The sequence below is a fragment of the Anastrepha obliqua genome, chromosome 2, assembly GCF_027943255.1.
Source record: "Anastrepha obliqua isolate idAnaObli1 chromosome 2, idAnaObli1_1.0, whole genome shotgun sequence".
In the NCBI taxonomy this organism is placed as follows: Eukaryota; Metazoa; Arthropoda; class Insecta; order Diptera; family Tephritidae; genus Anastrepha; species Anastrepha obliqua.
In genome coordinates this window covers 128,378,371-128,406,140 of record NC_072893.1, presented here as the reverse complement: position 1 = coordinate 128,406,140, position 27,770 = coordinate 128,378,371, and the positions used below count along the sequence as shown (strand labels likewise).

Sequence of the window (27,770 nt, the reverse complement as noted above, 5' to 3'; positions counted from 1 at the left end):
GACTACTAGAACTGTAGCTTGGCTACTAGAACTGTAGCTTCTAAAGAGTCAGTTTGTAGCACATTCTATGAATAGTGTGTTTTTTAGCTGCATAAGAACTATCAATATCGATAACTATGGTTTGGCAGCTGAGAATGGCAAACTGTGTTATTTGTCTGTTTAGTAAGACTTGACAAGCCATCATGAATCGTTTAACGCCAGAAAAACGCTTTCCAAATGGAGAAATTTATGAAATGGATCATGTAACTGGTAGCCACGTGCAATTACCATGAAATTATCTACCAGATTATAACAAAAACAAAATACAAAAAATTATTCCAACAATATTTCTGTTTTGTATTATCATTTTAAACTCTCCAGTTCTTAAAAACACGCGGTGTTGAGGTTTCTTCTACGCTATTTTTATTTATGGCAACAAATTGTGCTTCTAAACCATAGTGCGACGCCGCGCTGAGCAAATATCTTCAGAAAATTGAATGCACCAAGTGTAAAGAGTAAAATTATGTACAAGCACAAACACATTTGCGTTTGTTGATTTAAAATAATAGCTTTAAATGCCAACCATCGTAATGTCGTTGCACAAACTTCGTAAAAGTAGTTCGAAGAAATAATGGTTTTCATTGCAAAAATTAAAATCATTTTTCAGCAGTAAATTTGTTTAGTGCTAGAAGAAAAAGTCGAAAATCTTTAACTCCCCAATCCTAAAACTATTATGGCACGTATTATGGAATGCCCAAGACCGATGACTCGCAATAATGTCTATACGTTCGTGTGTATGTGTGCGAGTCAGCGTGTATGAGTTTATTTTATGTGCCTGTTACTGTTTGTGTTTCAACGCCCACTTATTCCTTCGCACTTAGTCAATTATCATGCATAAGTTTTTACCCTTACAGTTGCCAGCTCCACTCCCTATTTCACCTCGTGTGTTCAGTGCAGTGCAAGACGAGGGGGTAGAATGTTGGGATAAGCAATGCTGATTTATGTGTAATGCAGATTGCGTAAGCGGAAAAGTTTTCCCTTGCATTTTTTAAATTACTGTGCTTCTAAATACATACACACATATATACACATTAGGGTGACATCTGTTTCACTATTGCACAGTAGACCAAATTACCACTTTTCCAGTGCAGAATTACAGCTACAGAACCATATTGTTTGATCAAGAAATAATAAGAAAAAATTGTATTAACACATTCAGGACCACAAAACAATTAACCCTCTTAAGACCATCAAAACAATGAAACGCTAATCACTTCAGTTAAGCACATCACTGGAAAAGTTCTCTATTTGCAAAGCAAAAGATATTGTCGGTACAGGCACTCATTTTTTGATAAGTCGATACATTTTTTGATAAATGCACTTTATACAGCATTTATCAGCTTTACTAAGCAAAAAACAAAAAAAGACTTATCCTAAAGTTTTTTATTTAAAAAAAAATTGGTAATGGTGCAATGTGGGCCAGATATCTAATGAATTTGAATTTGAAAAGGTCGAGCCAAGGAGCACCAGGAGATTTGGTGGCTCCTAAAACACTCAGGCTAAAGAGCCCATTGTATTTAAAGCTCTGGAAAGGGGGTAGATAGTCAAGGAGGGAAGGAGAAAAGTATCAGAGAAAGAGATAGGAAAGAATAGAGACAGAGATAGTTAGTCCTGTGAGAATTTTCCAGATTCTTTGGCAAATCTGTAAATATTCTCCAGTTTTAGAGAACGAATATTACTCATTCTCATGACATCGGAACCCAATACTCGTAGCCTTGCTCTAGCATTGACAGAACACTCACAGAGAAAGTGCTCAGTGCTATCTGCCTCCCCCAAGCATGACAGGCATACAGGGTTCTCGATGATTCCAATGGTGGTCATATGCTGACCCCATGGGTTGTGTCCTGTAATGATACCGACCATCAACCGAATATCTTTCCTTCTAAGTTTTAATAGAAAGTTTGACAGTTTTCTGTTCGGACTTGTCACAAAACACTTTGCAGTTCTGCAGCGTTCCAGACCGGACCATCGCTCTTTATGTAGATTGCCTACATAATCGCTGATCCAATTCTTGATTCCTGCGGGACTGATTCCGATTATTGGCTCTAGTCCCTGTGGGGGCACCGCTGATCCACGGTTGGCCAATTCGTCGGCAATTTCGTTTCCTTGAACACCGGAGTATCCCGGAACCCATATAAGTACAAGCCTGTTTTGTCTTGCGACAAAATTAAGCTTCTTCTTACATTCTTGAGGTTTGCTTCGCGTTCTCCAGGGCCTTCAATCCAGCCTGACTGTCACTGAAGACTCCAATCTGTTTCCCGCTCCATCTCTCTCGATTATCCATTCGGCTACTTTTAGGATGGCAAAAACTTCTGTTTGGAAAACAGTTGCCATTCCCCCCATAGCATAGTGATACTTATTACTATCGTTTAAGTACCATGCGGCTCCAGACCCTATTTCATTCTTGGACCCATCGGTAAAGAAAATATCCGTCAAACCTCCCTGAATGCATTCTGGATTGCTCCATTGCTCACGCAATGGAAATCTGACATCAAATTTCCTTCCAAATGAAACTGTGGGCATCAGGTCATCTTTAGGTGCTAAAAACAGTGGATACTGCTCCGACAGCAACTTAAAGATTTCTCTGTGTCCCGAAGTTCCATCTTCGTGCCAGAAACCATATTTATGGAGTATACACATTGCTTTTATTGCTTCCTGTTGTATCTTAAGATCCAGGGGGAGCAAATCAAGCGTAGCATTTAGGGCATCACCAGAGGTTGTACTCATGGCACCCGTGATGCATAAACATACACTTCTTTGCAGCCTGTATAGTTCCCCGATTGTGGACTTAACCATGCTCCGTCGCCACCAGACCACAGAAGCGTAAGTGATGATTGGTCTGATAAGTGCTGTGTATATCCATAGGACCACAGCAGGTTTCAGACCCCAGGTTTTGCCAAAGGCTCTTCGGCATTGCTGAAAAATCTTCAATGCACGATTCACCTTCAGTGAAACGTGTGTCTCCCAAGTCAGTTTCTTATCCAAGATTACTCCTAGATGTTTAACTTCGTTGGAAAGACCAAGTGTCACACCTTTCAGTGTTGGAAGACTGAGTCCATCCAATTTCCTTGTTTCATTCACCAGTCATCGATTTTGTCAAGAATCCTCTGCACTTTCGTGCACAGCCTCCTTAAGGATTTATCCGATGTTAGCGCACAGACGTCGTCCGCATATGCTTGGACGTGAAAGCCGAGTTCCTGCATCTCCACTAATAGAGAGTCTACGACGAAGCACCACAGCAGCGGAGAAAGAACACCCCCTTGGGGACATCCTTGCTTGGCCCTGACTGTGATTTGTTCGTCACTGCTCCCACCAGCGGTTAACAGCCTCACAGAGAGCATGGAATATATCAATTTTATAATGGCTTGATTAACTCCGTGTCGTTCGGCAGAAGAACATATCGAGCCGAAAGTGGCATTATCAAAAGCCCCCTCAATGTCCACGAACACGCCCATTGTGTATTCGTCAGCTTCCAGCCCAGCTTCAATCTTGCTAACAAGATCGTGTAAGGCTGATTCACATGATTTTCCACTCTGGTAAGCGTGTTGATTTCTACTAAGTGGACTTCTCGGCAATACCCTCACTCGAATATGTTTCTCCACCACTCGTTCCAGACTTTTCAGCATGAACGATGTCAAACTGATTGGTCTAAAACTTTTTGCTAGGGAATAATCATCTTTTCCTGGTTTCGGAATAAATACTACTCTTACGCGTCGCCATTGGAATGGTATATAACCAAATGCAAGACAGGCTGTGAAGATCCTTTTCAGGGCCTCAATCAGCCTGTCTCCTCCTTTTGTAAGCATTGCTGGATATATTCCGTCGGGTCCAGGGGACTTAAAGTTCTCAAAGGAAGATAAGGAAAACCTTATCGATTCCCTTGTACCTATCCGACTAGCAATATACCAGTTGTACCTAGAGGTTCCACCGTTGCTACCGTTATTGTTCATGCCACTCTCTACTTCAGAGAGAGTTCTGCTACCCAGAAAATGGGTTTCGAGTAGAGCATTAAACGTTTCCAATTTGGAAATGGTGTATGAACCATCAGGTTTTCGAATGGAATCCAGCCTTACTGAGCGGTCTAGATGAAGGACCTTACAAAGTCTCGCTGTTTCCCTCATTTCTTCGACGTTACTGCAGAAACTTCTATAGGATTCAAGTTTGGCTTTCCGTACTTTTTTCTTATATTCTCTCTGTGTAAGTCGATGATTAGCCCAGTCCTCTTCCGTTTTGGTCTTCAAGGCCTTATTAAGAAGTTTCCTGGACCGTACACGAAGCTTCGACAGTTCAGGGTTCCACCAAGGAACCGCTTTCCCCCGTCTGCTTTGCCTGAGTGGGCACAGTTCCTCAAAGCAATTGATTAAGTTCCTTCTAATTTCTTAGTAGCATCTTCAATCATTTCTGCTGATTTGAGTTTTTTCAGGTTTGGTAATCACTTTGTTATAAGCTCACTATACCTGTCCCAGTCCACATTTCGAGGATTCCTACCGGAAGGTACTGATATTGTGTCAATTCCCAGTCGGAATTCGATAAGACGATGATCAGAAAGATAGTCCTCTTCCAAAACTCGCCATCGGTTGATTTGATTTCCAACTGACCTATTGGTAAGTGTTAAATCAATCACCTCTTGTCTTCTTCTGGTCATAAAAGTTGGTTTGTTACCAGTGTTTTGAATGACCAAATCGGATGACAGGATAAAATCCAGTAACTTGAGACCTCTGGGGTTGCATTTGCTGCTTCCCCACACAATGTTCTGTGAATTTGCATCACAGCCCACTATTAGCCCCAGATTATTGGATTCTGCATACTTGACCACTTCTCTTAGCTCCCTCGAAGGATGTGGCTGTAAAGAGTCGTAGGGTAGGTAGGCCGAAACTATGATAGCTTCGACACTGTTCCCATTTTCAAGTATTTTATTTTTGCAGCAACGATATCTCCGGACCATAGCTCTTTTAACATCGTGTGTTCGATCAACCTCGCTGTCTCACATTCCCTTCACAATGAAGTATTTGTCCCCACGACATAGCACCTAGACCACAGATACGCTTGTGACATACCCATGGTTCTTGTATAAGTATTATGTGTGGATTTGTTTGCAGTTTTGCATGCCTACGGCACAAGAGAGCCGTAGACGCTTTGCTATGCTGCAGATTTATCTGTGTAAGTATTACTTCAGTCATGAGACTGAGTATATTTACGCTTTGTCCTCCACCTTATCCTGGACGCGGAAGTAGATTCGCCCCAGATGTAGGTGAGGACGGCACCCGTACTTCGACTTAAGAACCTTGAGGGACCCAAGATCGATACCCAGTACTAGGTGAGAACCCACCTCCGAAGTGGTAGCGGATTTCTGCCTGGTGCACGAGTATACTCTCCAGAGAGTCGTGTCAAGATCCTTGTTCTGAACACGGATGCGTGTGAGGAGTTCTGCTGAATTACAGGAAGGCCCCGGAATCCAGAGCCCTCCTTTCTTTGCTACTCTCAACAAGAATGAACATTCGCGGGAAAAAGCATTGGAACAGTGCACCTTTACGATGCCGTCCACCACACTTTTCCCCTCGAAAGTCGGCGCGTCTTTCGACTTACCGATAGCTTTCCAAAGATAGCTGTCAAGATAGTCTTGTTGCCCTTTGGACAGTAGACCATCTTGTTTGTCGGTATGTATCTCCACCGTCATTACCTTTGCGGCCATTCTCGCGAATGATTCGCCAGACGTTGACGGAAGAGTGTCATTCGACATTTGAGGTCCCATAGCCTCTGCCTTATCAGGCAAAGGTTTGTCTGCCTTGGATTGGGTCGAGGATGCAGGCATTTCCGAATTCCGTCTCTCGACTTTCCTCTTCTTTGCCTTTCTCCTCTTCCCGGTCGTTGGCACAGACCCCGTTTCGTTTCCGGTAGAGCGCAGCGCTACAGAGGAATCTTCTGTTCTGCCACGCTTTCCCGTTTCCGTTACAGGTATCGAAGTTGACGGAGCTTGAGTCCTTGCCTTAGCTAGTGCTTCGGCTTGCCTCGCCTTCTGTCTTCTTCGTTTGATCTGCCTTGCGGTTAGACCAACACCTGCGTTCGACTCTCCAATAACTTCAGTCTTTTTACCGGTACTTACCTGATTCACACCAGGTTTAACCGTTGTCAAAGTCTTAGTCGGTACCAAAGATCCGTCTGAGTCTACTGAGAGATTGTCCGCCATCTCCACATCCTCCATAACTTGTTCAGTTGCTTCAGATCGTTTCGACGACGGTATATTGCTCACACTCACTCGGCTCTCCATTGGCATAGCCAATGTGCCATGTTTCACCACTATTAGGGCGCTTCCTCCGGAACCCTGGGTGTCAGTTCCGGTCATAGGGGAATGTAGGGTTCGGGCCTGAACATACGATGCCCGAGCCGTCGATTGCTCGACGGGAGGATTTCCCGAAAGTGGATTACCTCGAGCAGAGAGATCCTTTGTTAACCTCCACATTGCGATGAAATGCATTTTATACCTCCTGCCAGGTTGTCGGTACGGTACTCTCCACATAGTACTTGGGTGGCCACCAATTCCGCCGTTCCGCGGATGAGTGGATACCCAATTCCTATATGGAGCTGCCCTCTTAGTTCGTGGTAAGTTAATCTCCATAGCATGGGGTTAACTCACCACTTAAGCCTCATCCCCGCGGCAAGGAGACCGACATGACAAGGGCCAGATATCTAACTTTTGCTCAATGGCACAGTAAAGCGAGTCACCACTTAACTTTATTGGTAAACATTAAAGAGTTGGTCTACTAGGAGTAAAGTCACACTGAAGTCATCGTATCTGTGAATTGGAGCTAAAGAAGACTCTTCTGTGGAAACATTTTTTGTCGCGCCACAAGTTAGGGAACTACCTGCTTTGGTCATCGAAGCGGCCCTTTGAAAGTAGGCGAGTTGTTCAAAATAGATGAATTTCTCTATCAGATATGATAGGCAGGAAGCAAGTGAGAGGTTTATAAAAGGAAATGAAGCTGCCAATAACTATACCGAGTAATCTTTTTTTAAAGTTCATTAATAGTAAAAATAATAGTTAGCGCTTACACCCTTTGTTGGTTATCTGGTCGAGCCCTCCTTCTATTTGTGGTGTGAACCTTAATGTGAGTCCACAAATGCTTGGATCTAAATAATTTCTATCATTTGGTTTTTCATGCCCACACTTGGGAGTCGAAAATGTGTCCTATAGGTAGTAACGCACCAGCCCATACGGCTACGTCAGCCACCAGTAATCAATATCCATAAATATATGTATTTATTTCCATTGGTTGTTGTATAATTTTTCATTCATTTCAGTATTTTATAATAAAATCCAATACTAAATGGCAATACTGCTGCTGCTGAAACCCTGTTAATCCGGTGATTTTAGTGCTGGAGTCCCGCAGAAAAGATGGAGCTCCATTTCTTCATGTGCTATTTCGAAAACCCTTTGGCCCCAGTACAATATACGACGGACTCAGAAAATCCTTTGGACTCCTCGCCATTCAATTTCCAAACTCGTAGCTGTGTTTACCAGTCACTTCATGATCGGCACCCACGCGGAAAAGTTAGGGTTACCATGTAACCCTCATTGCAGAAGCTGTGGGAACTCTTCAGAGAAGGAAACTGTTGATCGCTTTCTCTGTAAATGTCCGGGCTTGGCAGCTAAACGACTAAGGTCACTAGGTGCTCCTTCTGAAATCCCAACAATCTTCTCCATTATATTAACAGCTCTGGCTGGCTGTAGATATCTGCCTGTTGGAGGTCTCATAATGGTATTAAAACAGCACTTCAGTGCTACTTAAGGAGTGCCAGACTGGCACTTCAACCATTTCACCTACCTACCTACCCGGCAGTCACGGTATTGCCCTTACGCTACTGAATTTCATTTACTTTCCTACAATTTTGTTTAATTTCATTTTACTTTAAACGAATATGAATTTCTCTTACGTTACAGTTCCATTTAGTGCGCCCTTTCTTTCTACTCTTTCTACTCTAGAAATATATCTCATACATAGGCTATCAAAAAATAACCAAAACTCGGTAACATTTACATGACAGAGAGTTGGCGATCATTTTTATACATTTGACGCCCTGTTTGTTTGGTTAATTGGCACACACGCAAAGTGTTTGTATGTGGTTGCTAATGCATCTGTTCGTTTGTAATTGAAGGAACAAAAATATTCAATTAAACGGCCCAGTAATTTTAGACTTTTTTACAGTCTTTTACCCCGACCCACATACTCTACCCTACACCCCCAGTTTACTTTAGTGGACTCTATATAAGGCACCCAATTAGAACGTTCAGTGCTTCCTTTCGCTTTTTTACTTCGTATGCTGCCTTTTAACTATTTAGTGTTGACATTTCTTTTGCGTTAGTTCGTCGTTGTCAGTGCTAGTTTACCTACCGCTACTTTCTGCTCTCCACATTGAGCTTTGCGCACCTCACAAAGAGGTGAGTAAGCAAACAAGAGTTTATATCGGCATTTCCGACAGTGAAAGTCATTAACTTGACGTTTTTTGCGCTCATTAAAACGGCTGAATCATGTCGTCCAAATGAATACCAGATATCCAAAAAATATATTTATATTTCACTACTTTTTGGTCATTTTAACGCCTACTATGTGTTCTGAATGGTGTGTTGTTGGTTGTTGGTTTCTACGGCTGCAAAACTTCTTGGCTTGTTCAAATATGTTGGTCAATGACTTCAAATCGCTTCATATCAGCTTTACAATACATTATTTGAAACTAGCGCGCCAGCCAATTTCTTAAGATTATTTTACCGCCGAAGCTCGCACTTTTGAGTACAAAAAATCATTAAAAATGGTTCTCTTACTGTCCCATTAGTTAGTTAGCTAGTTTTTTTGGACCACAGTGCACTGCAAGCTCTGAAGTGGTATATTGGCTTCACTGTGAGCCTATAAGGGGTTTTTGAATAGGTTTCTTTCATTTCACCAATGGATTTAGAGTCACACCACCTGGGTGAGTGAGGCTTCATTAGGCTATGTTCTAGGATTTCATCGAGCAGCTCACAAAAACGGCAGACGCTTATTTCTATTGGTCATAGAATCCTGAAATAATAACGAAAGTTCCAATGTCTGCTATAGTATCCGGTGTGAGTTCGAAAGTCCTCTCTAACCAGGTATAGCAACCTATTTGATGCTTTTCTTTAAGGAAGAATACATTGTTTTGCCTGCCTTTGGATTTTTTGTCCAGGATCGTATAAATTTTGTGCTTCCAACCTTGTCATGATATTTAATACTTAGTGCGTATGTATATAGTATTCATCAGAAAACATATGAATGAAATTAAATGAAAGAACGAGAAGTAACCCGAAGTTGGGGAAATATTAAATAGAAGTCGACGCAAGCAGAAATGGATGGCAAAAGTGGGCTTACAAATATTAGAATTATTAATATTTCTGTATACTTAGATATTGAGAACCGCTTTAAGCATGGATGTGCTTCGCTTATTTTACCTTGTCTGCGGGCTTTGTTAGTCGACTCGATGCCGCGAAGAACTTCGTTTGCTTCGAAACGTTGCTTTGGGATGATCATTCCAAAGTTAGAAGACCATTTATTTTCCATATACCCAGATCATATGAAGTATTCTCTATATAAAGGAAATACATACTTAAGTTTGGCATGAGTTTACTTTTACATAAACCAGCAGCCACTGTTACATATTCCATAGAACCTTCCTGCCGATTTCAGCTTGGGGTCCATTTCTTTCAATTTTTCCTGTATGTTTTAAACACATCTATTTTACGTTAAGTGATTGAACACTGCAAACACATCGATTTGCTTCAATACTTCAAACGTTCCGCTGTGGCATTTTATCCACTTTTACTGCGAATCATTTTCCGCAAACGTACGTCTAGTTTTTGCGATAACGACTGGAGTGCGATAGATTTTTTAGTCCAAAACAAAACACAAAATCCACACAAAATTTGGAAAACTGGTTGCATACTTAACAAATATTTCTTTCTCCTGGGATATGTTCAGATATGAGCACAACTTCAAAACATATTTTAAACGAAATTTATACGAAAGAATCCTCACAAAAATATCAAAGGCAGCTTTAAGTAAGAGCGAAGAAAAACTTTCGTACACTTTCTTGCAAAAGCGTTGCTGCTGTATGAAAGCATGTGTACGGCAGCATCCTTTCGTGTTATTGCTTCAGCGCTAAGAACAACACGCAATACTAAAAACAATACATTTATAACAGCAATGAAAAGTAAACAACAATATTTATTGTACAACAAAACGAATGCACGCGATACATACATGTCATGCAACACATAAATACATACGTACACACATACATTGTACGTACAGCACAAACAGCAATTACATATAAGCAAAAGCAACGCCATTGTGAAACGTCATCGATGACAGCAATCAAAGTGGGGTCACAAACAATGACAGTATAGAAATGCATTGAATGGACAAAATAGTGGCAGATGCTGTCGCTCAAACCGCCACCAACGAAGCAACAATGTTGTGCAGACAAAGTGTGTTTGGGTAGATGTTGTTCTTGTGAATTTTGTGAGTTCTTAACATTACTGTTGTGGCTGTTATACACATTTATCGTGTTTGCTGTGGTTTGTTAGTTGTTGCTTTTCTTGTTCTTGTTTATTTGGCGTAGTTAATGTGGTATTATTATTGTAACCATCAACTCATTGAGTTGTTTAGTTTTTCATTTTCGCACTTTTATTATTATCGGAAACAAAACATGCCTTTATGTTATTGTATGTACCTGTGCATGTACACACATTTGTATGTATGTAAGTGTTTTATTTTCGGTGGAAATGAATGATGCATAAAAATGAGAATTTCCTCGCATTTTACTTTATATCCGGAAGTCTTTCGCATTAGGAAGTATTAACTACTTAACTACAGGTCTATGTATATAATACACAAATATTTCAAATAAGGCTGGTGTGGTGTGAATGAAAGATAAGATATTCCAGTGTCCGTTTTACTAAAGTTGTAAAAAGCGTTTTAGTAGCAGATGGATTATTGAATTCTTTCATTTCCATCGTTTTTCAAATGAAAGCGCCCAAAAATAATTATGACAAAAAAGTTCGTGAAAAAAATTCGGACTTAAATTATTGGAAATTGAAAACTATTTATTTGGAAACCATACCAACTTGACGCATCGAGAAAATTAGTCTCAAAATACATTGGTACTCACTTGTGGTAGACTTGGATAAAAAAGGGGCTGACTTTATTAGCATTTGCGTCAATATGAAGATTAAAATTAAGTTTATTTTGTATTTGGTCGTTAAATTGGAAATATAAGAGCGCGTACACTGTTTTTTCCTCAATAAATGCTGCAATGGATTTATTTTTCCCCAAAACTAATAATATTTTTAATAAATTGAGCTCAAGGCCGAAGTTTAACCAAGTATAAGATCCTGAAGATGACTTCAGGCAGAAGTCGACGTATCGAACGACCGAATAAGTAAAACAATATAAAATTGTGTGTTTTATTTAAATTCCTGCCTTGTGCACACCATTGCTGGCGTGACGGTCCGGCTTGAACCTTGGCCTCCCTCAATAACTTGAACCAAGAATCTCAATCCCTTGCAGACATCCTTCACTTTTTCAGCCCAAAGATCTTGGCGTCGTCATTAACTGTGTCAACCCAGATTATCCTTGAGCGAACCCTTTTATAAGGCACATACAGCTTACTATTGCAGATCTTATTTATGCAATTTCGTTTGCGTTCATCCTCAGAAGCTTGATGTAGTCGGCGATTTGGAAGTCGTTTAGCTTAGTTGGCAATCATCGTTGTAACGTTGGCAACAGCTTACCTGATCTCTCCGCACTGGTCCAAGGATGCAGCGTAGGATTTTTCACTTAAATATGTTAAGCTATTAAAAAAGCTCTTAATAAAAAACCATTTACCGTTCGGAGCCTCCTTAAAGCTGTAGGTCGCTTCATTTGTGAAACAACGTCAAGTCACACGCAACAAATTCGCGGAGGATCTCGGACAAATACCTAACAGAAATGCACGCGCCAGTTCTTTATTATTTTTGTTAAAATTAAGTATGCAGTTCTATAGTTTGAAACACGCATCACCAAATTTAACTTTTTGCCTGACGAGATTTTCTTTGATACTTCCTATGTGATTTTCCCACCTACAATAGTCGTCTAAAGCTCCAAAATCTTTTCACACTGGCTAGTCGTAGAAAAATCCTAGGAATAATATTAAGCTGCTCACAGGTTCGATTTTTAGTCCATTTCCTCCAGCTGTAATTAGCATTAATACTCACTCTTCAATATTAAGACACTTTTGGTATATTTTTTTGCAAAATACGACTTTAATGAACCATTTATACCAAGATTTTTACTCTCAACGCAGTACTTTTGATATATCGAATTCTATTTTTACCGTTAAGTGTGTATCGGTTCCGATGAACATTTTTTTCGGTTATAAGTATTGTATGGATATTGATCGTGGGCAGATATTTCTTGGTAGCTTAAGTCCTGAAGTAAAAAAATAAGGGTATTCTTGCAAAGAACTTGTCACAAGAGCATCTACACAAATGCTTAAGCAATAATTACATATACGTACATACACACATTTATATATATGCATATATATCGGCGCATATGCTCACGTAAGTTCAATATACGTTGGCAGAAATTTTAGCAGCACATGTAGATGTTAGTCTCATTTTTTCTGATTCATCTACATACATAAGCATGTAGGAACTTGTGCATGTGTTTGGCCCTTAGTCAATACATGTTGATTCCCTTGTGCTTTGCTGTCAAGCTGTCAATCTGACAAATTTTAGATTTTTTTTCCTTAAAAATTTATTTTTCTATTCAATTGCTTTCCTGCAAAAAAGTACAAAAGGCTGGGGGAAAACCACAAAAAACTAACGAGTAGTTGTCTTAACCATCTGATATTGACATTTCCCTGTTAAGCAATATATGAAAAGTGATGTCCCCCACATGAGAAATGGCGATGTAGTTTAGATTGGTTAGGTTGCTTTAGGTTTATATGGACAGTTATTAAATAAGCCTCAGTTAAGTTAAAACTACACTTGCTGGGCAATCGTTGATTAGAATAATAATGAAATGTTAAAATTTGTATTCACTATCCCATATAAGCAGAGGGAATCCATGAATCTCTATTATGAGTGCTATCGATGCTTTTACCTGAAAGTATTTTTTCGACAGTTGACCTGTTATGCACACCGGCATACCTCTCTATTAGAGAAACAAACCCTACTTGATGTAAGTGCAATGCGCCTTCCGAGACTACCAAGAAGATTTTTCACCGTCTCGGTCAACTAGATCCTATCTTATAGGTTTCATCTATACATCTGTTAGAATAGCTGCTTAGAAGTGATATAGATTAAAACCCTCAATACAGATAGGTAGAATTCACAAACGGAGCATGGAAAAAATACCACACACTAACTTGCTTTCTCAAATTATTTCTAGTACATCCACTAATATATGAATATATGTATGTGCATGATTTTTCTAACCAAATATGCACTCATTTTTGCCTGTAACGAAAATAAGCTAAATTGTCCAACAATCACGTGCAGCCGCCAAAGGTCAATTGCGTTGTTTGGTTTTTAGGCCAAAGTAATCGTGAAAGTGCATAACAGTTGAATTGACAAGTGTAGGTGGATAAGTATAAAACATAGATGAAGAATTAGAAATATGTAACTTGTATATGTATATGTGTATAAATATGTCAAAGGAGTGACCAAAATAGCCATAACAAACCTAGGAATTAGATAAATGCATTATTCTGAATCATTAACAACAGGATGACTGAATGCGAGAAAAGTGAAAGCTCTGTCGCAGATGTATAGATCTTTGTGGTTTAACGACGAAACACTAAAACACAGAGAAGTACTTGTATTTGATGAGGCACCAGCTGGTGTTGGTAGAGAAATGCGGTATAGTGGTAAAAACTACTTTGTTTCACACCTTTGTTGTTGTTATTGTAACAGAAAAAAATTTATAAGAAATACAGCTAAATTGATACGGCTTGGCCGTATAAAAATCCAGGTCGTTCCGAAAGGAATCGTGTAGATGATAATGAAAGAAAAGTAAGATAAATGGAATATAGGAAAGAGAAAAGTATGGGAAAAACTGTTTTTTATACCTTTATGAATTTTTTTCCTTGTTCACTCCTCTCGAGAGCATAGGGCCTCGACAATACTCAGTCTTGCGTTGGTTTCGTTAATCTATTTTGATTTCTGACAGGCTAAGTGATTAGCCTGCCACTACCCATCCTAAAAAGTGAGAATGCTTAGGAACAACGTTTTTTTGCTGTTTGGAGCACCATCTGTGTTTAACATTTTCTTGCCGGAAGGATCGCGTCTGCGCTATTACCGCGGTACCCGCTTCCTCTTATTGGTGCCACTGATCCAATATGTAACTGTGTGGTTTTCTTTGTTTTTGCTTGTTTTAGCAGCTACAATGCAAATAATGCGCTGACTTTTGTGCGGGAGTAAGGGTGGAAAGGATAAGTTTTTTGGGGTTAAGGAATGAGATTTTTTTTTAGAAACAGTGGAAAAGTGCGAGGACCGTGCTTTACGTGAAATTCGAACCCACAACCTCTGGGATGGCAGGCTAATCCGCTTACGCTAGACTACCGAGGTCGCACCTTTATGATTAAGATTAATATAAATTTGGGGAAATAGAATTCCAGTATGTATTTTTACATAACATTTTTGCGCAAATAGTTTAAAACTGTGTTATGATCGATCTTTAGCTCCTGGGTGATGTTACAACTACTAATATTCCGGTCAACTTCGATTATTTCTTTATCGACATTTTCTTTAACATGAAAAATGCCTGAACGGAATCGACGAAACCAAAATTGCGCGTAATTAGCGGTTACAGTATCGGCACCATAAACACCATTCACAATTTCAGGGGCCTTGCCTGCAATTTCCCCTTTATCCAAGAAAAACTGAAAAATTTATGAAATTACCCCTTTGTTGACTTCCACTGTTAACACCCTGTAACTCACAACTCAATGGAACAAACAAAAACAAGCAAAAGAATTTGGTTAGTGTGAAATGTCACCTTGACAACGACCATAAACATTAAATTGTTTGATCGATACTTTACGAGATATCGATCACTACAGCTATCTACCGAGAAAATAATGAATTCCTTTTTCCCCAAACTAATATATTCGTATAAGTAATGAGATTTGATAAAACGATGATTTTTTCGACTACGGTTGAAATAGTTTCATAGCTAGAATATATAAAATATTGTTTTTATTCTAAGCAATTTTAGCGCTATTTCTAATTAACCACATTCGTATTGACGAACCTTTTCACACAATTTATTTTTGCTAGCTGTAAAATTAAACAGTCAAGCTCCACTCATAGTGAACCTTAGATGTACTTATGCATAGTTCGGTGAATCAATGTCGAAGAAAAACGTTTGCTGAGCTCGAGAATTGCTGGTAAGCTACCGTTTGAGAAGTAGTTCGGTATATAACCAATTTCCCGACCACGTTTACAACTAATATTATCCAATCTAATTAAGGCGATTTCTCGTCGATTAAAACAATACAAAATCTCTGCAGCAAAAGCGCCATTTAATTAAGTTAAGGCACTTCAGACGTAAGCGCCTGGAAAACATTGGCTCACTGAAGTTGCACACAACATAAAAACCAAATAAAAGAGAACAGTCCACTCGAGACATTGAAGGGCATTTAGTACGGGAATATTCACATAAATACTCGTATGTATACAGTAAACAGCCCACAAGTGCATACAAGCTCATGTATTATTCAAATATATGGACGTATGTGAATGTGAGTCTGCGAATGCGAATCTGAATGTGTATTTGTGTGCCCCTGTTGACCTTCTAATCTCCGCTGCAAACGGCGACAGTTTGCATAATGGTCACAAATACGCCCGTGAACTTTGTGTTTTTTCCATCTTCCACATCGAGGCACAAGCACAAGTACAATATTATCTATTTTCTATTGCTTTTGTAATTTGTGAATTTTCATTTTTGCCTTTTTTCATTATCGCATTTATTGCATCTTTTGAGCATTTATTTCCACTGCGATGCTGTGTAATTGATAAGAACTCAATTAAGTTTTTGTTCATTGTAATGGTAAAAAGATAATTTATTTCAAATCCTACTGCATTGATAAATGGGAGGAGAACAGAGAAAGGGTAGGCAGAAATGCACGACTTTCGCCGTCATTTACATTACGAAGGCCTGTAATCTCTACTTCACACAACATAAAAACAAAACAAAAAATGAAGGACGCGTGGGAGGCGAAATGCATAGACAATGGCGAGCTGTGAGTTTTAAATGACCCAGGAGCTTGGCAATTGAGGATGCAGAACAGCAAAACAGTTTATCCTTTTACTTCTGCACTTGGCGCAAAACCCATGTAAGTTATAAATATGGAGAGCGTAGTCAGATTGAGCCAAGTTTAGCGGATGTGAAGTGGGTATAGCGGATATGGAGGGTGTACGCTTGGCTTGAGTGTGAGTGCGAGTGAGAAATGGTAAGAGGCGATAAGCTGTAAGTGGTGGTGCCTAGGCTCTTTTCCGGCCAAACGGACCATTAAATGAGCCAGCAAGTGTCTAATCAACTAAATAACCTGCATACACATCTGCTGTGTGTCAGCCACAAACAACTGTCCAGACTGCCAACGTCGTCAGCAAAAAATGTCCAATCGACTGTCCTAACGAACAGCTGGCCTAAACGAGTATGCAGCCAACGAAGCAGAAGATAAACGCCATCAATTGTGGCTATAGCTCTTATGGCTGGCACTGATGGAGGTTGATTAGTATTGGTGTGCATCAGTAAGAACAATAACATTGACATATTTTAAATTCTTTAAATATTTTTCAAACGGTTTCCCTCTTGCTTTACGCGTGTGTATGTGAAATATTGCTATTTGTGTATAGGTATATGTTACGTATGTGTATGCATGTTTATTATTATATGCCATTTACATTGCTCAATAATCCTTTTCAAACTTCTCCTCATCACAAGAGAAACAAAAACAAAAAACAGCAAAAGCGCTGATCATGATGAGATAGTAAAGGGTGATTTTTTAAGAGCTTCAGGAAAGTTTAAAAAAAAACACGTAAAGTTCAGAAAAATGCATGACATTTTTATTTAAATCGATAGTACAGTCCATATTATTTAATGTTTGAAGATTATTTCATGCAAATGTTGACCGCGACTGCGCTTCAAATGGTCCTCCGCTTAGCCCAATTTTGGTATACTCCTTCCAATGTTTCGGCCGGCATCTCACATATAAATGCTTTAATGTTGTCTTCCAATGCGTTAATTGAAGCAAGCTTGTCTGAATAGACATGAGCTTTAACATAGCCCCACAAAAAATAATCTAAAGGCGTTATATCGCACGATCTGGGTGTCCAATTGACAGGTTCCGAACGTGAAATAAAATGTTCACCGAACTCGCCTCTCATGTCATGCAAGTCAAGCTCTTGCATTTTGGGCAAAAAAAAGTTGGATATCATTTCAAGGTAGAGCACACAGTTACGTAACGATTCGCAGCATCTTTGAAGAAGTACGGTCCAATGATACCTCCAGCCCATAAACCGCACCAAACTGTGACCTTTTCTGGATACATTGGTAGCTCTTGCAATTCTTCTGCCTGATCTTCACTCCAAAATCGACAATTCTGCTTATTTACGTACCCATCGATCCAAAAATGAGCTTCGTCGCTGAACACAATTTTTCGATAAAAAAGGGGATCTTAAACTTTCTTAACAGAACACTCATTTTCTTAATAAAATTCAATGATTTGCAAGCGTTGTTCGTTTGTAAGACGATTCATGGTTAAATTATAGACCAAACTGAAGATGTTTGACAGTGAAACAAAACACGAAACGTGCATCAGCTGTTTAAACCAAATGTTTAAAAAGATAATAGCTAAAAAATTACCCGTGATATGTAATTTAAAGCTTGACTTAAAAATAATAGAATTAGTGAAATTTCGTTATAGCCCTTTGACAGCTTTTTTACTGAAAGACTGTTTTACTCTGGATTATTAAACACGGTTTCAAGTTTGCATATAAGCCTTCTTACTTAAGCCACAGTGATCGGAATTTCTGAAAAAAAATAAACAATAAGACTTCACCATCAAGAGATTGCTGCTGTATTTTAGTAAAGTGTATTCGTTTTTTTCGTTTATTTAAAAAAAACGGATAGAAAAAAAAAAAAATAAAACTAAAAAAATATATAGAAAAATTAAAATTACTTTTCACAATTTTTTTGGGAATGGTGATGAAATTAAAGTCCTTGACCTAGTGGCTTGGGTGGATCTAGTTTAATCTGTTTAGCAGTGCCAACAAGCACAGCTGGCTATCTTAGCTTAATTATTTTTAAGTCTTTTACTATGCCTGAATATCTCTAATGTCTCCTCATTTTTGCTCGAGATGGTGCCGAGTCTCAAGTCTCTAAATGCATTTTCTATCACCTAAGGTGGTTTACAAGGTTCTCACCATGTCCGTCTTATTCATAGACGCAATCGCTTTAACTCTTTAACTCTTGGCAAAGAGTGCTGAAAGAGAGCGAAGAGCGAAGAGCAAACGATTAAATGTATGTTTGTATGAATGTTTGTATATTTCATAGTTTGAATTGACATTCAAGTCCAGTTTCACTTTTACTTACCTTTACTTAACTTTTTTCCGTATAATAAAGAAAGTTTCCAAAAAGTTTGCGTTGAAATTTCACTCATTAATGCAATCGCCTTCTTATATTTGCATAACACACCATTGCTTTGAACTTCAGTTCAGTCCAGTCCATTAGTTACATTTTAAAATTCTCTTATTATGCGAATCTTGATTAGCTTTCTAATTACCGCTAACAGGAATATTCATGGAATTACTTAGATTAACACAGCTTAAAATACTTCGAGACATATCCTTGCAAGGAAAATCAGTGCAAAACTAACCATGACATTTTCCACAAAGGACGTAAACACGCAACCAAAAAAAAAATCCATGAGGTCGTCGCAATGCAGATAGCAGCAGCGGCATCGATGTCGACTACGGTAGCGGCAACACCATTTATGTTGAATGGTACTTGTTGCAAATATCGATTTAAGTACAGCACGTGTTTGTATGCATAGCGAATCAAGTATACATAAGTACATACAAACACATGTAATCACACATACATTTTAATCCTTATGTATGTGCGCGTGTTTCCTTGTGTTTATGTGCTCTAACGCTAGTTTTCTAGTCTTTTTTTAGCAAGTGTGGGTTGGCTTTAACCGTTGTTGGTAACTCACATTTTTTCGCAATTCCACCAAACAATAGGCGCATAACAAAAAATGTGTTTGTGTATGTGTGTGCGTGGCCTCTACTGGCAATCGCTGACAAGTGGGCCAATTGACTGAAGTGTTAATAGAAGTATAAAGTGTAGTTGGGCGCGTGTTTGTGTGTGTGTGTGTATGTATAGAATTCTGTTAATGATGCTCAAATGGCAAATGACTTTAAGAGTCCTTGATAGTTAATAACTTTTTAGATTTTTTTTGCATCAACACTGCGCATATGTTGCTCATACGCACTGCGGACCCGGCAGTCTGGTCTGCACATTTTCCTTCTTCGCTTCACCCATATTATTAATTTTTTTTTCAATAATTTCTATTTGATTGCAGATAAAAATTAAAATTCCTCTGCCGCCAGGCGTAAGCACAACAACACTAATACCAAAGTTAATACGCACCAAGGATGTGAAACAGCTGCAGGACGGCAGCGCGCAGCCGACAAAGCCGAAATTAACGGTAAGCATATTGAATAATAAAAATAGTCGCACAGAGCCTATTAGAGTGTTGGTGTTGATTTCTGAAGTGTTTTTCAAATTTTTTTTAAATGTATATTTATAATTTTAAGTGCTCTGTTGTGCTTTATTAATTTTTTCTTCTGCTAGTTCTTAGATACATCAACATACATTTTTAATTTTTATTGCATTTTTTAACCAGAAATGCCTAAATACACTGGACCTGACGTCACTTGGTGTAGGCTCGTGTTGTGGCACTGGTATGTACCTGGTTGCGGGTATGGTGGCGAAAAATCTCGCTGGCCCCGGTGTGATAATTAGTTTTATCATTGCTGCGATAGCAAGCATTTTCTCAGGTAAGGCAGCCCAACAAATATATTAATTAATTAATAAAATAATTCAAATGTAATGTTTTTTTATAAAGGCGCCTGCTATGCAGAATTCGGCGTGCGCGTGCCACATACTTCCGGCTCAGCTTATATGTACTCTTACGTAGCGGTGGGGGAGTTTGTAGCGTTTATTATTGGCTGGAATATGATATTGGAATATTTAATAGGAACAAGTGCCTGCGCGTGTGCTTTAAGTTCTAGTTTCGATTCACTGACCGGTGGTGCAATAGCGAATGCAATTGGCGATACAATCGGCACCATATTTGGTAAGTTATCATCTTTTTTAATACTCTCTAAATTCATCAAGTTTAACTTTTAATACTCTCAAAATAGCGATTATAAATATATGTGCAATACTAAATGTTTTGCTCGACCGCCTTTCATATTCCATTCTATAGGTAAGCCACCCGATTTTATAGCATTTGGCATAGCACTGATTATGACCTGCATACTGGCGATGGGTGCAAGTAAATCGGTAATATTTAATCATACGTTGAATGCCATAAATCTGGCGACATGGGTATTTGTGATGGCCGCAGGTTTATTTTATGTTGACTCCAGCACTTGGACAGAGCATCAAGGTTTTCTGCCATACGGTTGGAGTGGTGTAAGTTCAGCAAGCAATTAGTAATAGCTTATCAATAATTACGAAACTTCATCGTTAAATATGTTTTCACACTTTCATTATATTTTCCAGGTATTTTCAGGCGCAGCGACTTGCTTTTATGCGTTTATTGGCTTCGATATAATTGCCACCACCGGTGAGGAGGCGCACAATCCTCAGAAGAGTATACCGAAAGCCATTGTTGGTTCATTAGTTATTGTTTTGATGGCGTATGTGAGCGTTAGTTTAGTGTTAACACTAGTCGGTAAGCGCAGATTGCATTAAACGCTTCCATAACAAAATTAAACTATGAATTATCATTAATTTGCTTGCAGTACCTTTTGACCACATCAGTTCTGGCGCGGCGTTGGTGCAAATGTGGTCTTATGTGGGAGCACCCAAGTGTCGTGCCATTGTCGCTGTGGGCGCTACCGCTGGCCTATCTGTAGCAATGTTCGGCTCTATGTTCCCCATGCCGCGTGTGATTTATGCCATGGCGCAAGATGGCCTAATATTCAGGTATTTAGTCTCTCAGCGTATAATTACTGTTTTTTACGCATTTTGCTTCTTCTTATGCAACCTTTTAGGCAACTCTCGCAACTGTGGCAACGCACTAATGTACCCGGTCTAGCGACCATTGGTAGCGGCATTGCAGCCGCTTTAGTTGCGCTTACGGTACGTCTCGAAATTCTCGTGGAAATGATGTCCATTGGCACACTGCTCGCATACACGCTGGTCTCCACTTGTGTGCTGATATTGCGCTATCAGCCACACAGCACATCACTGGTGGAGTTGCTGCCATCGCAGCTGCGCACACCGCTCGCGCCGGGCGCAGCAACAGATCCGAGTGCCACTACTGCTGAGGTACTGCCGTCGAATAAATTAACAATAAAGCGTGTAACACGTGGCATGTCCGATTCCGATGATTCATTTATCGACGAGAGTCCGGAAGGTTACTTGGGACGTGACGATCAATTTCTTGTTTCCGATCGCTCAGAAAATAAGTTTTATGGCAGCGTGCATGGCGCACCAACTGGACCGACCGGCCAAGCGACCGCCTTTGACACTATGGGCCTGAATTTCGTGTCACGTAAAATACATGATTATGCGTACTTGTGTCCCGGCTTCTTTCCATGGATCAACCCGGGTCAAGCCACTACGGAAAGTGGTACGTAAACGGCATTTATTTGTTTTCATTTGTGAGTTTTGTATGTAATAGTTTTTAAAATCTTCATGCAATCTTGATGCACAGCATTTGCTCATTATAACCTCGAAATTTTTGCTTGTTTTTATTATCTATTATTTTCACAAACAGGCATGTATGTCACGAAACTTGTTGGAATCATGTTCGGTCTCATATTCTTCTTGGATCTGTTTGCGGCCATTGGCTGGTCCGGTGGCTTCGCCGCATTCATTTATTTCATTTTGTTCATTGGCATATTTGTGATACTATTAATCATTTCAAGACAACCACAAAATAGGTAAATTAATTTATGATACATTAACAGCAGGAAATATAATAGTAACTTTTTTCTTTTTGTTTCAATTTGTTCAGATATGCGCTCGCATTCCTAACGCCGGGACTTCCATTTATTCCAGCAATTGCCATAACAGTTAATATTTATTTAATATTTAAGTTAAGCATACTCACATTAGTTAGGTTCACTATCTGGATGACACTGGGCTTCATCATGTACTTCTACTATGGCATCACGCACAGTACACTTGAGCAGACGACTGATGAGATGGAACTGCATGTCGATAAAGATTATGTATGTGCACTAGAACATAAACAGAAACCTATTTCAGTACAAATATAAGCTAAGCAATTACTATCAATTTTTGCAGAGTAAAAATGTCGAGGAGAAAGCGGTATGGGATCAGCCAACCTATATGAATCAAAGCAATGAGCCAGTGTGGGCTACAAAGGACACACGCGCAAAGCCTACAGCAACAGCAAGTGAGTGAAGCTAGGAGTGCTGTGGCGCTTGAACAATATTATTATTATTTTTTTAATCTAATTGCAGAGCGTCCCAACACAAATTACTCCAAAGCAACTGAAAGCAATCCCACAAGTCAGCAACAGACAAAAAATTCCACTAGTACAAGAAACCCAGCAGCGAATTCCTCAACAACCAATGATGGTAAATTTACCATGTTCATCGATGAGACGCAGTTCCCAAAATGGGATGATTAAAAGTGGCAGACAAAAGTGAAAACAAAACGTATTTAATTAGAGCTACTTCAACAAAACGAAAAGTAAAAATAATGAGTTGATTATTTAACAAGGAAAAATGCACTTAAACATGTACCATACACTAGTGAACAGAAAAGATAAGAGTATACATAAAATAGTTTAAATCAAACACGCAAAAAGAGTAAATACTAACTGTGGAACATTGTTATGATATTAAAATTTAAGTGTAGCAAAAAATTTAATGAATATTAGCAATGAACGCGTGTTTTTGATTTTAGACGATAAATAGATTTTTGTGATTCCTTATTTAAGTTCTCCACCAAGGAACTTTAAGAACATGTAAATAGCGTGCAAGTTATTTGCAAAACTTAAAAGAAAATATTTTAAAGTATGGATTTATGTACATATGTATATATGGTGCATATGTACAATACATATATACATACAAACACGTTTAGTGTATGCATGAAACATACAAATATTTACAAAAGAGATTCTCATTACTATTAACATTATTATTATTATTGTAATTATAGTTATAAATATTAAAATATATTGACATAAATAATATGAGGTTATGAAATAATGTTGCAAAGCTAGTTATACACATAAACATTACAAACATTGTACTTTAAAAAATTATATTTATATATTATACATATATAAGTATACATACAGCATATATACATGCATTATTGGATAACATTTTTATTAAATTTAATAATAAATAATAATCAACAAAAATGATATGTGAATAATTGAAATTTTAAATTTTACTTAGCAAATTAATTTATTAAAACCATTTACATATACATACTAACAAACACACACACAAGCATGTGTGAAATGCCGAAACCCAGAAAAATACGCAAAACAAAGTTACCCAAATTTAGTGTGCTTAAATACATAACATATGTAGTAATAGGCATTGAAAGTGCGAGTATGAAAATGAAAATGAAAATTTTGGTAGTCTACCACATGAAAACATTCTAATGTTATACATATGAAAAATATACAAATATAATACTTGTTAAATAGGTCATTTTTCATACCAATCAAAGTTTACATTTGTATTTTTAATTCATTATATATGTAACATCTTCACAGTTATATACATATGTATGTACATACACTTAAAAAAACGTATTATTGTGTTTATTCAATGCTGTGTGTGTAAATAATTATTTCATAGCTACATACAAACATTCTAACTGTTATCCTCAACGTGCTATTGTTACGAAATCTATACTAAATTTAAATTTATTTATTTCCATATCTATTATGAAATGAAATGTTACGAAAAAAGTAGTTAAAATTAATATGATAAAAACAAGTTGCAAATTTAGCATAAAAAATTAGTCATTTAAAATACAACAAATGCAGCAACTCATACCAAAGCAAAGAATGAAAACTCAGTACCAAATATGAAGGAAATACAATAGTCAGAACTTAAATAACAAATTTATAGTATAACAAGAAATACTATAATAGTAAGTTAAAAGAATTAAAAAACAGTTCGTTTGACCCCGAATATACCTCCTTTTTATTGATAAACAGTTTATATTTAAACCAAACCATATTAACGAAATTATAGAAAATTCTGTGTTTGCGAAAATTTCACTAACTGCAAATAGAAACAAAAAATCGGGGGAACAGCTAAGTGCTTAAAGTCAATAAACAACTGAGCATAGTTTATAAGCCGTTACTACTACTTATTGTTTCATTTTAAAGAAAATCTGACTTTACATTCAAACGTGAAAGATATGCTTACATATACATGCATGTATATACATAGATTGCAGTAGCAAAAGTTATGTACATAAAAAAAATTTTATAAATATTATTAATTCGGTTGAACGCTTTGGAGATGCTGAAAAATGTTTTTCTGTAACGAGATGATAATACTGAGAATTTCTACGTAATTAATTCGTAAATTTTTATACTGAGCTCTTTAAAATATATTGCTTACTAAATTATCAAATCAAATTTTTATATAAAAATATATATGTACAGCTTTTGTTTGTTGAAACACAATTTCATATGTGATCAAAGTCATTGGGTCAACTTTGATCTATGGAATTGTGCGCATAGACAAAATAAGAGATAAACTAGGTTATTTCAATTTACTTTATAAAGTACTATGTAAACAAACACAATTTTCACTGCTGAAATTAAATGTTTTATAAAAATATTTACCATACATTTTTTAAGGAATATACTATGCATGTACATTACAGGTTACTGCACTCTCTTTTATATGTATTTACTTTTTACAAAATAAAATTAGTTTTTAAATAATTATTTTGGTATTAATTTCATTTTGATTAATACTAACTGAAAATAATTAAATTATTATAGCAAAACTAAAAATGATTATGTCACTTGGACACTATAAATTATTTTTGAACATTTATTAGCTATAGTGAAAAGTGCATGATAACATTTAAATGCAACTTGCTAAGAGAGAATTAAAATAAATATACCATACATACCTACATGTACATATGTATGTACTAAATAGAAACTAAAAACCAGAAATTTCGCGATTTTACAGCATTTCCTTTTGAACACTAAACTTGTTGATTGATGGCAGGAATGTTGTTGAGATTATACAAGTAAATGGCAAAACAGCAATAAAAATAAACCTAAAGAACAACTAAAACGCAAACAAAAACATATCTTTTGGTGGAGCAAGCAAATTAAATCTAGTAGTTGTCTTGCGTGGATAACAAGGAAAACGTTTCAACAACAGAAAATGAGTACAATTTCATTTGAATTAAAAGTAATTTTAAAGTAACGGAAGCATCTCATACGCAGCTAAACTCAAGCATATGTGTAATAACAATAATTGTGTATATAGGCTATTATCTAATGATTCATTACAAATCCGAGCGACAGGTACGCACTTTTTTATGTTTATAGCTACTACCAAGACATTATGACACACCCGGCCACAGCTGTTGTAGTAACAGCATAAAAATTTCGATAAATGTTTTGGGAATGCTACTGGAGTGACAGTCATAACAGTCATAACAGATACAGATATAAATCCGGATCGTTCAAGCCACGTGGAACCGACCGCCTTGCGCACGATTCGTCCGAACGGTGGCCGGTGTTTGTTGAATTTTCTTCTGCTGAGGTGTGATATAGTAAAAGTAAAGAAACCTACCTTACGAAAAATGAGACTTCACAAATTATATATTGTGCGTGTACAAATGGAAGCAAATGCGTGTAGTTTGCGATGAAAGTGCATGACTATCTCTTTATCCCTTTCCGCTTTCTACCTTCCTTCATAACTGGCATTTGCATCAAATGCTTTACTAGCATTTCAGTTTGTTGAACTTAGCCAACTCTCTGCTTGCACGCTTGAATACTTTTATTTAACAATTTTTAAATATAATTTCAATACCTAAAATCAAATAAATTTCACAACTAGAAAATTACTTTTAATTCAGTTGAAATTTATAAGCAAACTGGTCAGCTGAGTCAGTTTAGTCAGTTGAGCCGGAAGTACTTTGTAACAGAACGCCATTGGCAGTGAACGTAAAAAGAAATTAATCGACGATAGCCACACCGCAGATGTAACAGTGAATATATCGATAAATAGCATTTGTAACGCAAATACTTACACTTTTGCAGACACATATTTATATTTAATCATAATGTAACATATTTCAATTACTTAAAATAGAAAATATTTCAAAGTAACTAATCTTCTTACAACAAACTAGGCACAAAGAGCAACAACAAACAGTATCAGTCGCTACCAAAATGAATCAACGTATTCTCATTAACTTTGTTCTTCCATAGCAGAACAGTTTCGATCCCTCTGGGAGCATAAGCCGGTACCACCTGAATCAGAAAATAAGTAGCAAATAACTAGTAACTTACTTGTAATACTCGTATTAGCAATATTTTGGAAATGCTAATGCAGTCTTATAACTTATCCATACATATACATATATACAGCGAACAGATTTGAATGCTGAGCCGCAAGAAATGCAAGGGAACACAAATTCGAACACAGCACAGTAACATAAAACTTAACATAATGAGAGAAAAAACTGTATTTTTCGAGTTTATATTTCTATAATTTTTTAGTTTTTATTCTTTGTCTGCTGAGGCGTGTAAAAAACTTCGCAGCACCAAATAAACTTATGGATAACTAAATAGATATAGAACAAAGTTGCATAATGTTTTAAAAGAGCAATATACAAGCATTATAACACTGTAAATGAAATTCCACTACTGCGAAACTTAACTACTTAAAACAGGACAGAAAAGACAACTATTTCTGAAAGTAATTTACGTTCGGAAAGTAATATGGGAGCAATATATAGATATGCTTGCAAAAATCGAGTACCAAGTAAATAAAAAATGCAACCAATTACACTGATTTAAATGATTTTCTGCTGAAATGTATGTACCTAAGTTTTTTATTTATTTAAAAAGACTGAATTATTGAATCGCGCAAGGGTATAATTTAAACAATTGAATTAAAAAATAAATTCAGAAAAACATCTCAAATAACCGTAAAAAAATTAAAAAATATTGGCAAAAAACACATAAAATAAGCTAAACTCAAGTGAAATCGCTACCACAAATGATATGTATGTATTATTATTGAAATATTATACTTACAAATAGTAAAATAAAATGATAACTAAGATGAAATTTAACAAATTGTAATACTACTTATATATTATATTGTAATTGAATTATATTACAGTCGAAAATAAAACAAAATACTGCAGATCAACTGATGTTCTTAAATTGGT

General features: G+C 37.3%; 1 protein-coding gene across 1 annotated transcript in view; it reads left to right on the top strand.

Moving 5' to 3' along the window:
* LOC129239153 (high affinity cationic amino acid transporter 1) overlaps positions 1 to 23,452 on the top strand; it is a 29,764-nt gene extending 6,312 nt beyond the window's left edge. The window contains exons 2-12 of the mRNA XM_054874483.1: positions 19,681 to 19,806; positions 20,005 to 20,158; positions 20,227 to 20,457; positions 20,590 to 20,798; positions 20,889 to 21,060; positions 21,131 to 21,314; positions 21,383 to 21,963; positions 22,111 to 22,276; positions 22,351 to 22,567; positions 22,644 to 22,755; positions 22,823 to 23,452. Coding sequence (XP_054730458.1) covers positions 19,681 to 19,806; positions 20,005 to 20,158; positions 20,227 to 20,457; positions 20,590 to 20,798; positions 20,889 to 21,060; positions 21,131 to 21,314; positions 21,383 to 21,963; positions 22,111 to 22,276; positions 22,351 to 22,567; positions 22,644 to 22,755; positions 22,823 to 22,992 — 2,322 coding nt within the window. The 3' untranslated portion in view covers positions 22,993 to 23,452. The remainder of the gene's footprint in view (positions 1 to 19,680; positions 19,807 to 20,004; positions 20,159 to 20,226; positions 20,458 to 20,589; positions 20,799 to 20,888; positions 21,061 to 21,130; positions 21,315 to 21,382; positions 21,964 to 22,110; positions 22,277 to 22,350; positions 22,568 to 22,643; positions 22,756 to 22,822) is intronic.
* The last annotated feature ends 4,318 nt before the right edge of the window (positions 23,453 to 27,770 follow it).